General features: G+C 38.3%; 1 protein-coding gene across 1 annotated transcript in view; it reads left to right on the top strand.

The window, feature by feature from the left end:
- Positions 1-14148, top strand: part of LRRC9 (leucine rich repeat containing 9) — a 72392-nt gene that overhangs the window by 33103 nt on the left and 25141 nt on the right. Inside the window, exons 21-25 of the mRNA XM_058162940.1 lie at positions 498-675; positions 1962-2182; positions 3397-3519; positions 6080-6210; positions 11303-11411. Of these exons, the coding sequence (XP_058018923.1) occupies positions 498-675; positions 1962-2182; positions 3397-3519; positions 6080-6210; positions 11303-11411 (762 nt within the window). The remainder of the gene's footprint in view (positions 1-497; positions 676-1961; positions 2183-3396; positions 3520-6079; positions 6211-11302; positions 11412-14148) is intronic.

Genomic DNA, 14148 nt, shown 5'->3' with positions numbered 1-14148 from the left:
TGGCAGGATGCCACATCTTTTGCTCTTGTGTTCACTTGCTACACTTGATCCTTTACTTGTAATTTTACTTCTTCCCTCCTAAAACCTCCAGCAAAGTGCACATGTGTTATCCATTTTTACTCTCATAATAGCCTTCTGAGATAAATTAGGCTGAAAATTTTTTGACTAACCCAGGGTCTTCCTCAGCCAGTGCCCAACAGTTCAATGATTATATTACATTGGCTGATTCTTGGTCTGCTATACTCTTAACTTCGTGAAAACCTAGGGAAAAGTAAGTGTAAAAATAGGATGAGTGGGAGATGAAAGGAATTAATGAAGAAGGCAGACTGGGACAAAATGGCTGCAATGGACTGATCAAAGAGAAGGGGATGTGGCATACCATCCAACACTCCCAAAGCACTCTCCACCCCAGCTCCTCTTACCATATAGTTGCTATTATAGTCACTTGGTGTTTGTTACCAAGGAAGTTGTGTGTGTGGCTCTTTCCCCCCAAACAGATTACTGTATTAGATCTGGATGGACAGCATCTCTGCAAAATCAGTGGGCTAGAACAGCTAGAGAATTTGCGATGGGCATCATTCAGCAACAACAATCTGACTAAAATAGAAGGTTTAGATCATTGCCTTAATCTGGAGGAACTCACATTAGATGGGAACTGCATTGTAAACCTTGAAGGTAATATATTTCTGTTTTTAATTTTGTACAGCTGTACTTTGGGGATATGGTAACTTTTACCTGATAACTTGCACAGCTGTCATTTTACATATGTCAATATTTCCATTTCTCCAAAAGACACTTCTAACGCTGGCCTGTGCATTTTTTGTTTGAACTATATGTTATCTTGCTTTGACAGCTGGGGATGGGGTGGTGATGGCATCTGGTGATGGCATCTGGTCATATTATAAGTGGTGTCATTTTGAAAAGCGGTATCCAAAAGCTGATGTGAAATGTATCAAGACTACTAGACAGTTTATTTTCCTTCGCATGAAACTTGACGGAAGCTCCCACTCTTCTGATTTGGAGCTTGATAGAATCATACTAACATGGAGCAAGGAACAAATACATCACAAGCTTCACATGCAGGACACATCATATTTTCAGTGGCTGCACAGAGATGATGAAGTTTCTTGCCACCAGAACAGGATTGAGAACTTTCACACAATTTAGGTTTAAAGTAACAGTTCTTGAGTGGAATACCAGGGATTATCTGCAAAAGGGGAAACAGGAGCATGAAATGATGTTTAAATGGATAGCAAATTAAAATTAAACTATTAAATTGTAAGGCATATATACTTATAATGATTACCATCCTCTCACATCTCTCTTGAAAACTAACTAAGGAATATGTGAGAAAAAAAGGATCTCTTCTCTCTGATTTCCCATGAATATACATTCATCTCATATACAGAGGAGGAGGAGGAGGTAAAAGTAGTGGGAATAGGGAGGGATCTGTTAGTAATGGGCAAATGTAGCTGAGATAATGGAGTTAATTAGAAGGTGGTTTGCTCATAGTTCATAAATCACAGATTTGACTTGTACCCTTGCAACTCTTGCAGTTCGCATTTTACAGAATTTCCACTGGGTTGCAATATTTTTGCCTTATTTTGTCTGGCATTTTGGCTTCAGGAAGTTTAATCGACTGATTCTTTTTATTGGCTTTGTTATTGCATTTTATTTTACTTCTTGTTTTAATCTGTGTTTTTTGTGTGTGTGTATGTGTGTGTGAGAGAGTAAACATTTTATATATATTTAATACATAGGCAACTTAAAAGTGTTTGGATGCAAATATATCCTGTAAATAAAAGTAGACTATAAGTGTTTGGTTGGGGTATTAGTTAGAGAAGATGAATTGAAGTTGTAAATCAACAGGATTCCTTGTCTATCAGTTCCCTACTTGCTGTGATGCTATTTTCTTGCTGTTTCCTATCTGTTCAGAAGGTTTGTTCTTTTCCTTTTACCAGGTATTTCAAAACTCTCCAAGCTCATGCGACTAAGTGCCAACAACAACCACCTCACCAGCCTGGAGAGAAATGTCTTTGATAACCTATCACACCTCCATTACCTTTCTCTTGAAAACAACCGGATCACATCATTAGGAGGTTTACAAAAGGCCTATGCACTCATTGAACTCTACATAAGCAACAACTATGTGTCCTCAAACCAAGAAATATATCAATTGAAGGTAACATTTGTATGTTAAAATGAAGATGTTGCTCCTTTAACCTATGAACAAAAATCATCACAGTGACAGGTTCTACATAGCTTATTCTTACCTGCGATCCTATAAATGCATTAGCATGCGGAATTCAGGGACAGCACGCTGATTGAGAATTAGGAAAATATAGCCTCAGTCCATCTAAGTGCATTAGAGCAGGGGTCTCCAACCTTGGCCAATTGAAGCCAGACAGATTACAACTCCCAGAATTCCCCAGCCAGCTTTGCTGGCTGGGGAATTCTGGGAGTTGAAGTCCGCCAGGCTTCAAGTGGCCAAGGTTGGAGATCCCTGCATTAGTGTATGGAAGGCTAATACTGCCTAAAACGCAGCTGTGAAGTAAGAAAAATAAAGTCTTATGAGTTGAGCAGTTATTATTTAACTAATAACAGTTCATTGGGTATGACGTTAATATGACGTTAATATAGCTTTGATAACTTGCATCAAAGTTCACAACTGCTCTAGCCCAATTTTTATTGAGATATCAGGAGACATTTTTTCCCATCCACTTTTTCCCTTAATATTTTTCCTTTTGGACTTTTTTACCTCTTAACCAAAAAAAAACCAAAAAACCAGAAGACATCAATTTATCAGTTCTCTCTATAGCGGTGTGTTGGCAAAATATTTAAATACAATAATTCCAAAATTTTTCCCAATATATTTCAGTATTCATTTCTTACTCTTTTTTAATTATTATCAAAGCACTAATAGATGGCAGCAATAATAAAATATATGGTAAATATATAATAAAAATATGGTAACAAACCATGTCTGTAGAGAAAGTATTCTCATCATAAGCTTATATATTATATAGTTACTTTCATGCTTATGCTTATATATACTGTTGTGACAAAATAAATAAATAAAATAAATAAATAAATAAAAATCAGAATATAATGTTTTTGCTAGCAATGCAGATTGCTTCCTAAGTAAGCAGCTTTGATCTGTGTAGATGCCAAGAAGATATTAAACATTTCTACTTAAAACACAAATTCCCTTAAAACATTTTGAGGCATAAAATGTATGAGAATTCCAAATAAACTCTTTCATATAAACTATTTTACTACGAAAAGGAATCCTTACTGCATTTCATGTTTTGTAATCCCCGTCAAAAGAATTATTTTATGATTCTCCCTTTTCTTTAATTGCACATTTAATTTTGAGTTAATTTATTTGCTTCCTAGGGGCTAAATAATCTAGCTATACTGGACTTTTATGGAAATTTGATTGTTTGGAAGCAAGAAAATTACCGCCTTTTTGTCATTTTTCATATTTCTTCTCTGAAAGCCTTGGATGGTGTTGCTGTGGTAAGTTTCAAATGCCTTGTTTGAAAGAGAAAAACAAGGGGGAGAATGAGAAGATAGATAAGACAAACAGACAGACAGACAAAGACAGACAGATAGACAGACATGAATAAATGCATATATAGCCTCCCAAAAATCATAATGGTAATAACTTACAACCAGTTTTCTGGTCCCAATTGTGGTTGTAAATTAATTACTGATTGTACATAAATTTGTATACTTTGGTAGACTATTTACTAAAAATGGGGAAACAGAGCAGTTAAGATATGCAAACGCTGGTAGAAAGATTGAGTGAGTAGTATGTTAAAAAGAAAACATTTGTTGAAATAAACAAAAGATCATTTCTACCCAGGTGGTTTCATGGAAATGAGACGAGGGATCTCTAGAGAAACAGTAGAGAATAGTAAATTGAATGGAATGGGGATAGGGTGCTTAAGAAGTGCTCATAAATAAAATAAAATGAGATGGAGTCATGAATGAATAAATGCTGAATAAAACTGGTTTCAATACAAAAATGAATGACCAGAATGAAGAAGGTACAATATGCTAGGGTGATATAGTCAAATAAAATGAGGAAGATTTAATTGTATAATGAAATGAAGGAATACAGAATAGGTCCACAGGAAGAGGAAGTCCAGGAAACAAATGGTTGAATGGAGTTGATGAGATTTTGAAAAAATGACAGGTGATTATGGAAGAGAAATCAGAGTATGATGGATTATATGAGTGTAGTGGAAATTAGAACAGACAAAACCTGTGGATGGATTACCGGATGGATTACACCCCAGGGTTCTGAAGGAACTGGCAGACGAAATCTCAGAACCACTGAACTATATCTTTCAAAGATCCTGGAGCACAGGGGAACTGCCAGAGGACTGGAAAAGAGCTGATGTAGTTCCCATCTTCAAAAAAGGGGGGGAAAAACAGATCCAGGAAACTACAGACCTATCAGTCTAACCTCAATATCAGGGAAGATTCTGGAAAAGATAATCAAGCAACGAATCACCGAACACCTAGAAGCAAACAAAATAATAACCAAAAGCCAACCTGGGTTTGTCAAAAACAGATCATGCCAGAGTAATCTTATTGCATTCTTTGACAAAGTGACAAAATTAGTGGACCAGAGGAATGCTGTCGATATAATTTACTTGGACTTCAGTAAAGCTTGATAAAGTAGACCATAACCTACTACTAGATAAAGTAGAAAAATGTGGGTTAGACAGCACCACCACCAGATGGATTCATAACTGGCTGACCAACCGCACTCAACGTGTAGTCCTCAACGGAACTACATCCACATGGAGGGAAGTATGCAGTGGAGTACCCCAAGGCTCTGTTTTAGGCCCAGTACTCTTCAACATCTTCATCAATGACTTGGACGAGGGGATAGATGGGGAACTCATCAAATTTGCAGATGACACCAAGCTGGCAGGAATAGCCAACACTCCAGAAGATAGACTCAAGTTACAGAAAGATCTTGACAGACTTGAACATTGGGCACTATCTAACAAAATGAAATTCAACAGTGAAAAAAGTAAGGTTCTATATTTAGGCAAAAAAAACCCACAAAATGCACAGGTACCGTATATATGGTACCTTGCTCAATAGTAGTAACTGTGAGAGGGATCTTGGAGTCCTAGTGGACAACCATTTAGATATGAGCCAGCAGTGCACAGCAGCTGCCAAAAAAGCCAACACAATTCTGGGCTGCATAAACAGAGGGATAGAATCAAGATCACGTGAAGTGTTAATACCACTTTATAATGCCTTGGTAAGGCCACACTTGGAATATTGCATTCAGTTTTGGTTGCCACGATGTAAAAAGGATGTTGAGACTCTAGAAAGAGTGCAGAGAAGAGCAACAAAACGATTAGGGGACTGGAGGCTAAAACATATGAAGAACGGTTGCAGGAACTCGGTATGCCTAGTTTAATGAAAAGAAGGACTAGGGGAGACATGATAGCAGTGTTCCGATATCTCAGAGGTTGCCACAAAGAAGAGGGAGTCAAACTATTCCCCAAAGCACCTGAGGTAGAACAAGAAGCAATGGGTGGAAACTAATCAAGGAGAGAAGCAACCTAGAACTAAGGAGAAATCTCCTGACAGTTAGAACAATTAATAAGTGGAACGACTTGCCTGCAGAAGTTGTGAATGCTCCAACACTGGAAATTTTTAAGAAAATGTTGGATAGCCATTTGTCTGAAATGGTGTAGGGTTTCCTGCCTGGGCAGGGGATTGGACTAGAAGACCTCCAAGGTCCCTTCCAACTCTGATATTATTATTATTATTATTATTATTATTATTGTTGTTGTTGTTGTTGTTGTTGTTGTTGTTGTTGTTGTTATAACTGTGGAGAATTATGTGAGTCATGTTCATCCCAGTTAATAAAAATCTTGATCAACACAAAGCCCAACACAGAGCCTAATGACATGTTATCCCAATAAATATTTCCCTCCACCTGAAGTGAAGCCATTAATCATAATTCCTTGGGGGGAGTTGTAATTCAGCCATATTTAATACTACATACATTTTCAGCTTACATTTTAAAATGCTGTTAATATAGGAAGCAACTGAAATAGAAAATGCGAAAGACCAGTTTGGTGGTAAACTTAATGCTGATATGGTGGCAGAAAGACTGGGCCATTCAAACTTCAGCAAAATGCAAGAATTAAACTGGACAGCCTCTATGATCAGGTGAAAATAACTTTATGGTAATTCCATCAGTACCTATTTTATATTAATTTGATGTTTAATTATTGCATTTGATCCTGCTATACTACAGGAAACATAGATGGTTCTCTTTTCTTCCTAACACCTTTTAACCTATGAAGTAGACTGAGAAATAGAAGTGAGTCATATATTAAGATGGGGCTGAGATGTCAACTGAGTTTTAAAAGCACTTCACTGCTAATATTTACTTGTTCTACTATTGTTGCTGTTGTTAGTTGCAGAGTCGTGTCCGACCCATCGCAACCCCATGGACAACATTTCTCCAGGCCTTCCTGTCCTCTACCATCCTCTGGAGTCCATTTAAACTCATGCCTACTGCTTCAGTGACTCCATCCAGCCACCTCGTTCTCTGTCGTCCCGTTCTTCTTTTGCCCTCAATCTTTCCCAGCATTAGGCTCTTCTCCAGTGAGTCCTTCCTTCTCATTAGGTGGCCAAAGTATTTCAGTTTCATTTTCAAGATCTGGCCTTCTAAAGAGCAGTCAGGGTTGATCTCCTCTGGGACTGACTTGTTCATTTGCCTTGCAGTCCAAGGGACTCACAGGAGTCTTCTCCAGCACCATAGTTCAAAGGCCTCGATTCTCTGGCACTCAGCCTTTCTTATGGTCCAACGTTCACAGCCATACATTGCAACTGGGAAAACCATAGCCTTGATTATACGCACTTTTGTTGGCAGGGTGATGTCTTCTTTTTAGTACACTATCTAGAATTGCCATAGCTTTCCTCCCCAGGAGTAAGCGTTTTTTAATTTTTTAGCTGCAGTCCCCATCTGCGGTGATCTTGGAGCCCAGGAAAATAAAATCTGTCACTACCTCCATTTCTTCCCCATCTATCTGCCAGGAATTGAGAGGGCCAGATGTCATGATTTTAGTTTTCTTAATGCTGAGTTTCAAGCCAACTTTTGCACTCTCCACCTTCATCCTCACCAGCATCAAGATGCTCTTTAGTTCCTCTTCGGTTTTTGCCATTAGAGTGGTATCATCTGCATATCTGAGGTTGTTGATATTTCTCCCGGAAATCTTAATTCCAATTTTTGATTCATCTAGCCCCGCCTTTCTCATGATGTGCTCTGCATATAAGTTAAATAGACAGGGTGATAGTATACAGCCTTGCCGGACTCCTTTCCCAATTTTGAACCAATCAGTGCTTCCGTGTCCAGTTCTCACTGTTGTTTCTTGACCCGCATACAGGTTTCTCAAGAGACAAATGAGATGGTCTGGTACTCCCATCTCTTTAAGAACTTGCCACAATTTGTTGTGATCCACACAATCAAAGGCTTTAGCATAGTCAAGTTTCGTCGCGAGCTTAAAACTCACCTATTCATCTACGCTGGACTGGGTTAGTTTTTAAACTTATGGGTTTTTAATGGGTTTTTATTCTAAATTTTAATCGTGGCCAATTTAATAAGTTTTTTAATTATATTTTAATCGTATTTATATTGTATTATTTTGTATTTTTTATCAGGCTGTGAACCGCCCTGAGTCCTTCGGGAGAAGGGCGGTATAAAAATTTAAATAATAAATAATAAATAATGAAGCAGAAGTAGATGTAATTTTGCCACCACTTCTTAATCTCTTCTGCCTCTGTTAGGTCCCTGCCATTCTGGTCCTTTATCATGCCCATCTTTGCATGAAACGTTCCCTTCATATCTCCAATTTTCTTGAAGAGATCTCTGGTCCTCCCTATTCTATTGTTTTCTTCTATTTCTTTGCACTGTTCATTTAAGAATGCATTCTTATCTCTTCTAGCTATTCTCTGGAATTCTGCATTTAACTGGGTGTATCTTTCTCTTTCTCCCTTGCCTTTCGCTTCTCTTCTTTCCTCAGCTATTTGCAAAGCTTCCTCAGACAGCCATTTTGCTTTCTTGCATTTCTTTTTCTTTGGAATGGTTTAGTTGCTACCTCTTGTACAATGTTGTGAACCTCCGTCCATAGTTCTTCAGGCACTATCAGATCTAATTCCTTAAATCTATTTGTCACCTCTACTGTATATTCATCAAGGATATCATTTAGTTCATACCTGAGTGGCCTGGTGCTTTTCCCTACTTTCTTCAGTTTAAGCCTAAATTTTGCAAGAAGAAGCTCATGATCTGAGCCACAGTCAGCTCCTGGTCTGGTTTTTACTGACTGTATAGAGCTTCTCCATCTTTGACTGCAGAGCACATAGTCAATCTGATTTCTGTGTTGACTGTCTGGTGATGTGTAGAGTCGTCTCTTAGGTTGTTGGAAAAGATTGTTTGCTATTACCATCATATTATCTTGACAGAATTCTATCAGCCTGTGCCCTGCTTCATTTTGTACTCCAAGGCCAAACTTGCCTATTATTCCGGTAATCTTTTGGCTTCCTACTTTAGCATTCCAATCTCCCATGATGATAAGGACATCATTTTTGGGTGTTAATTCTATCAGGTGCTATAGGGCTTCATAGAACCGGTCAATTTCATCCTCTTCAGCACCAGTGGTTGGGGCATAGACTTGAACTACTGTGATATTGAATGGTTTGCCTTGGATTCAAACTGAGATCATTCCGTCATTTTGGGGATTGTATCCCAGTATTGCTTTTTCTACTCTTTTATTGATTATGAAGGCTACTCCATTTCTTCTAAGGGATTCTTGCCCACAGTAGTATACCTGATGGTCATCTGAATTAAATTCGCCCATTCCTGTCCACTTTAGTTCGCTGATTCCTAAGATGTCGATGTTCAGTCTTGTTGTCTCTTGTTTGCCTTGATTCATGGATCTTACATTCCAGGTTCCTATGGAGAAAAAATCTTTACAGCATCAGACTTTTCTTTCACCACCAGATACATCCACAGCCGAGCGTCCTTTCGGCTTTGGCCCAGTCGCTTCATTCTTTCTGGTGCTACTAGTACTAGCCCTCCGCTTTTCCCCAGTAGCATATTGGACACCTTCCGACCTGAGGGGCTCATCTTCCGGCATCATATCTTTTTTCCTTTTTGTACTGTCCATGGGGTTTTCGTAGCAAAGATATTGGAGTGGTTTGCCATTTCCTTCTCCAGTGGATCACGTTTTGTCAGAACTCTCCGCTATGACCTGTCCGTCTTGGGTGTCCCTGCACGGCATAGCTCATAGCTTCATTGAGCTACGCAAGCCCCTTCGCCATGACAAGGCAGTAATCCATGAAGTAATCCATGAATTCTACTATATACGTATTAAAAATTATTTGTGAACGGTTTCTGAAAGTTTCCAAGAAAACATTTCCACTAACCAGCTACTCTAGGTTGTGCTTTATTTTTTGGAAGAACTTGAACAAACAAAAGCTAACTCCCTACTCTTCCTCTTTTCTTGATCTTGATACTGCTGCCTAAATTCACATCTGCACAAAGCAGCAGAATCATTATGAATAAATGCCTAGGCTGCTGTGAAAAGTAGCAGGGCTGGAGTATTTTATATGAGCTATAGTTTCCTTATAAGGGACGTGTGGCTCAATGGCTAAGACGCTGAACTTGTCAATCGAAAGGTTGGCAGTTCAGTGATTCGAATCCCTAGTGCTGTATAACAGGGTGAGCTCCCGTTACTTGTCCCAGCTTCTGCCAGCCTAGCAGTTCAAAAGCACATTAAAAAAATGCAAGTAGAAAAATAGGGACCACCTTTGGTGGGAAGGTAACAGCATTCTGTGTGCCTTTGGCATTGAGTCATGCCGGCCACATGACCACAGAGACATCTTCAGACAGCACTGGCTCTTCGCTTTGAAACGGAAATGAGCACCGCCCCCTAGAGTTGGGAATAACTAGCACATATTTGCAAGGGGAACCTTTATCTTTACCTTATTGTTTCCTTGAAGCCAGGTCAGCTTTAAATTCTCTGGAGGCATTTGAAAGTATTGAGTATTCTATTTGCACCATCAAAGATTGCTAGCAAGGCATGAAGGAGGAATTAGCCCCCTTTGTTGTGCTAATAGTTGATCCAATCAGTAGTTAATGGATGTATGAACATAGAAAGCTGCTCTGTGACATACAGCATCAGTTCATTGGTCCATCTCACTTAGCGTTCTTTTCACCAAAGGTTGGGAACCTGGGGAAAATATTTTTCCATTCATTTAATTGTGAGACTGTGGAATTGGGTAATCAGAACTATAGGGATTTTTAGGAAATACTGTACTTCAAAGTATATTAATCATTTTCTTGCTGTGCATTGAAAACCTATTTTCTGACAGTTAGAACAATTAATCAGTGGAATGACTTGCCTCCAGAAGTTGAGGGTGCTCCAACACTGAAGTTTTTAAGAAAAGATTGGACAACCATTTGCCTGAAATGGTATAGAGCCAGGATGGTGAACCTGTGGCACACGTGCTACAGGTGGCATGCAGAGCCCCCTCTGCGGGCATGCGAATCATCACCCCAGCTCAACTCTGCTGCGCATGCACGTGTGCCTCCTGCCGGCCATCTGGTTTTTGAGTCTCTGCCACGCATGCATGGGGGCCATACGGGAGATGTGTATGCATGCATGGGGTGGCAGGGTACAAGCGGGGGGGGGGGTTGCATGCACATGTCCTGGGCATGCGCAAGGGGTTGTGCAGGGGGCGCGGGCATTGCATTGCATTCGACACTTGGTGCCGAAAAGGTTAGCCATCACTGGTATAAGGTTTCCTGCTTGAGGAGGGGGTTGAACTAGAAGATCTCTAAGGTCCCTTCCAACTCTGTTATTCTGTTTCCTATTTAAAAATTGCCATCCCCATCCTGCTTCTGAAGGAAATTATCATAGATGCTTACAGTACAGGTTTTGCATGCAGGAGTTTCTAAAATCTCCAGATGTATAACTATACTAATGTAATCTGCTTGGGACCTGCAGCATTCCTACCAGTCAAGTTAGACAATTCTAGATTGTCTAGATTGGATAAGCAAATTCTAGATTGGATTCTAGATTGGATAAACAAATAACTGCAATGGCAGAAGGTGTTTCCTTTAATCCTAATGCATTAGATCTTCAAAAAAATAACCAGAAGTTTATATATGTGCTCCTCTAAAGTTTGCTTCAGAAAAAGCATCATGTTTAATTTACCACCCCTTTCCCCTAAATGCCCTTTTTGTCTGACTCAGAATGGTGGATCTTGTGCCAGCAGACCAGTTTAAAAACATCACTAATGTGAATTTACAGAACAATAATCTTACCTCTTTCAGTGGTTTGATCTTCCTACCTAATATTAAGGTGAGTTTCCGATCATGCGTAGTCGATACTCTTAGAGTACTGACCCTGAGATATGTTAGGGCTACTTCATACTACTGTGACAGTGATTATTTCTTCATATGGCTTATTTATTACCTCATTTATTGGTTTTCAGCAATATTGCCTATCAAAAATATTTACTGTACAATTAAGTGCCACAAAAATACTGGGAATATATGAAAATATTCACAGTATTTGCTTCAAGCTTCCTCTAAAGAGAAGTGAGAAAACACTGCAGATTGATTCAGGAACAGGCCCTTGCCTAAATTTTTAGTATGCATACACCATCCATTCAATTATCTATATTTTTGATCCTAAATATGAGAGACCTCTTCTAGATGTGCATGAATTTAATATCACTGAACTTGGTAGTTCTTCCACTACTGGCAATGATGAACAGCAGGCCATTTTTGGTCCAAATATGACTTCATGAGAGTCTCTCTGCATCTTTGGAAGGCTTTTACTTGAGCAGATTGTTTATGATCATAGCACTGAGAAGAAAAAATTGTCATCAGTTTCTTTCTCTGCATCCCTCAGATAGATAGATGATAGATAGATAGACAGACAAACAGACAATATAGTTATAATGCACACTGAAGACAGCATTTAATTTTGTTGTACCATGTGCAATGACAATAAAGTAAACTAACAAACAGACAGACAGAGACAGACAGACAGACAGACAGACAGACAGACAGACAGACAGATAGATAGACAGACAGACAGACAGACAGACAGATAGACAGACACCCACCCACCCACATACACACAAACACACACACACACAAACACACACACACCCCTAGACAAACAGTATAGCACAGAAAAACATGAGAAGCTGATCATAGAAAATGTTATATGACATTTTGTATTAAGTCATAAAATGCTTTCTCCCCCACTCTAACCTCTAAACCAGACTGAGAAATTTCAAACTGACCTTAAACATCACAGTGATTGCCTTCAAAAGTTGTGGGTGCTCCATCAATGGAGGCTTTTAAGAGACTGGACAGCCAATCTGGAATGCTTGAGCAGCAGATTGGACTAGAAGACCTCTCTTTCAGTTCTGTTATTCTGTTATCAAATGACTTCTAATTCCTAAAAATCTGCATCTGTTAAATTTTAACAACTTCCTTTCTCTCAAAACCATTATTGGTATATTCATTATTATCTGAGACATCTCAGGGAAACAACAGCTGAATGAAAAACTGCTGGTGGCCTTCTACCCCTGCATCATAGAGAGTATTTTAGATTACTGTATCTGTGTATGGTTTGCCAATTGCACAGTAGCAGATAGGGCAGCACTCCAGAGGGTACATCATTGCCCAGAGGATCATTGGTTGCCCTCTCATCTCTTTGGAAGAACTTTACAGCTCCCGCTGCCTTAAAAAAGTTCAAAAGATTCTTAAAGATTTATCTCATCCTGGGCATCCTTTTTTTGAACTATTACCATCTGGCAGATGGTACAGGATAATAAAAACAAAGACAAATAGGCTGAAAAACAGCTTCTATCCCAGAGCAATAACCATACTGAATTCTACAGTATAGTACAATATTGGATTTTCAATTTCAATTATATAGAACATATGTTTGTGTTTTTATTTTTATAGTTATAATGTACACTGAAGATGGCATTTAATTTCGTTGTACCATGTGCAATGACAATAAAGTAAACTAACGAACTAACTAACTAATTAGCATTTTAAAGATTTTGGCCGTTATATATATGAAAATGTTGTATTTTGGGCAGTCTTTTTTTCAAAGCTAGTTCAACTTGCTAAAATTTCAAAATTAAAGAGGAAATGCAAAATATTCTGATAACATAGTATTTCCAAAATTAGAAATGTCAGAAAAATGGATTGTTGGTAGGATACTATAGAAAAGACTTTTACAGTGGGATGTGTTTATAAAAAAATCCAAAGTGATTGATAAACTTTTATTGGTTTTATTGGCACAAAAGAAGATATAACCTTCTCATGTTCTCCATAGTTTTGTCTCACTCATTATTTTACTAAAGATATAAAAAAATAAATGAAAGTTGGCTCAGTAGAAGCTGTTCCTTCTAAAAAGTGTATTGTGATCAGTTATTTTGCCTAAAACACCAGAATGCCCAACTATGTGGGGAAAAATTTCTAGATAGCAAAAATATTAAACTCTAATGCTGTGTGATTTCATATACATTGGAAAAAGAAATTTAAAATAAAATACAATATAGTTTTATTATTGTTTACCAGAACTACAAATAGGCCACAGATAGGCACAATTAATTTTATTGATTTTCTGTTCTTCCTATGGTAAAAATAGAGTTCTTTTCTCAGGTAAACTCCCCTCCGAGCAGCATTCTCAGGTCTATCCCTTATTCTATAAAGATTGTAAAGGATTTTGTTATTTGAATATTGAAACTATCAGGTTTCCCAGGGTAGTAGTAAACTAGGCTAAAATTCCCAAAGAAATTTAGACCCAATGGCTAAGAACTAAATATTTATTCCTAATTTTGGAACAGTAGACATTATAAAAAATTAGCAGTCACTGAATGAGTTCAAGGCTGGTAGAGAATTCATATAGCCACCTAAATCAATTGAGTGTTCTCTTTTTCCATATCTTCTCTTGTGTAATGAAATAGTTGCATTTTCTCACACATGCTAGTCATAATATGACTGTTGCATATTTATATTTGCGCTGTGAAGATCCTTTGCCGCTGTAGTAACCTTCTCTCCCTTTA

This window comes from Ahaetulla prasina, chromosome 1 (genome assembly GCF_028640845.1).
Source record: "Ahaetulla prasina isolate Xishuangbanna chromosome 1, ASM2864084v1, whole genome shotgun sequence".
Lineage (NCBI taxonomy): Eukaryota > Metazoa > Chordata > Lepidosauria > Squamata > Colubridae > Ahaetulla > Ahaetulla prasina.
This window is presented reverse-complemented; position numbering and strand designations above follow the sequence as displayed.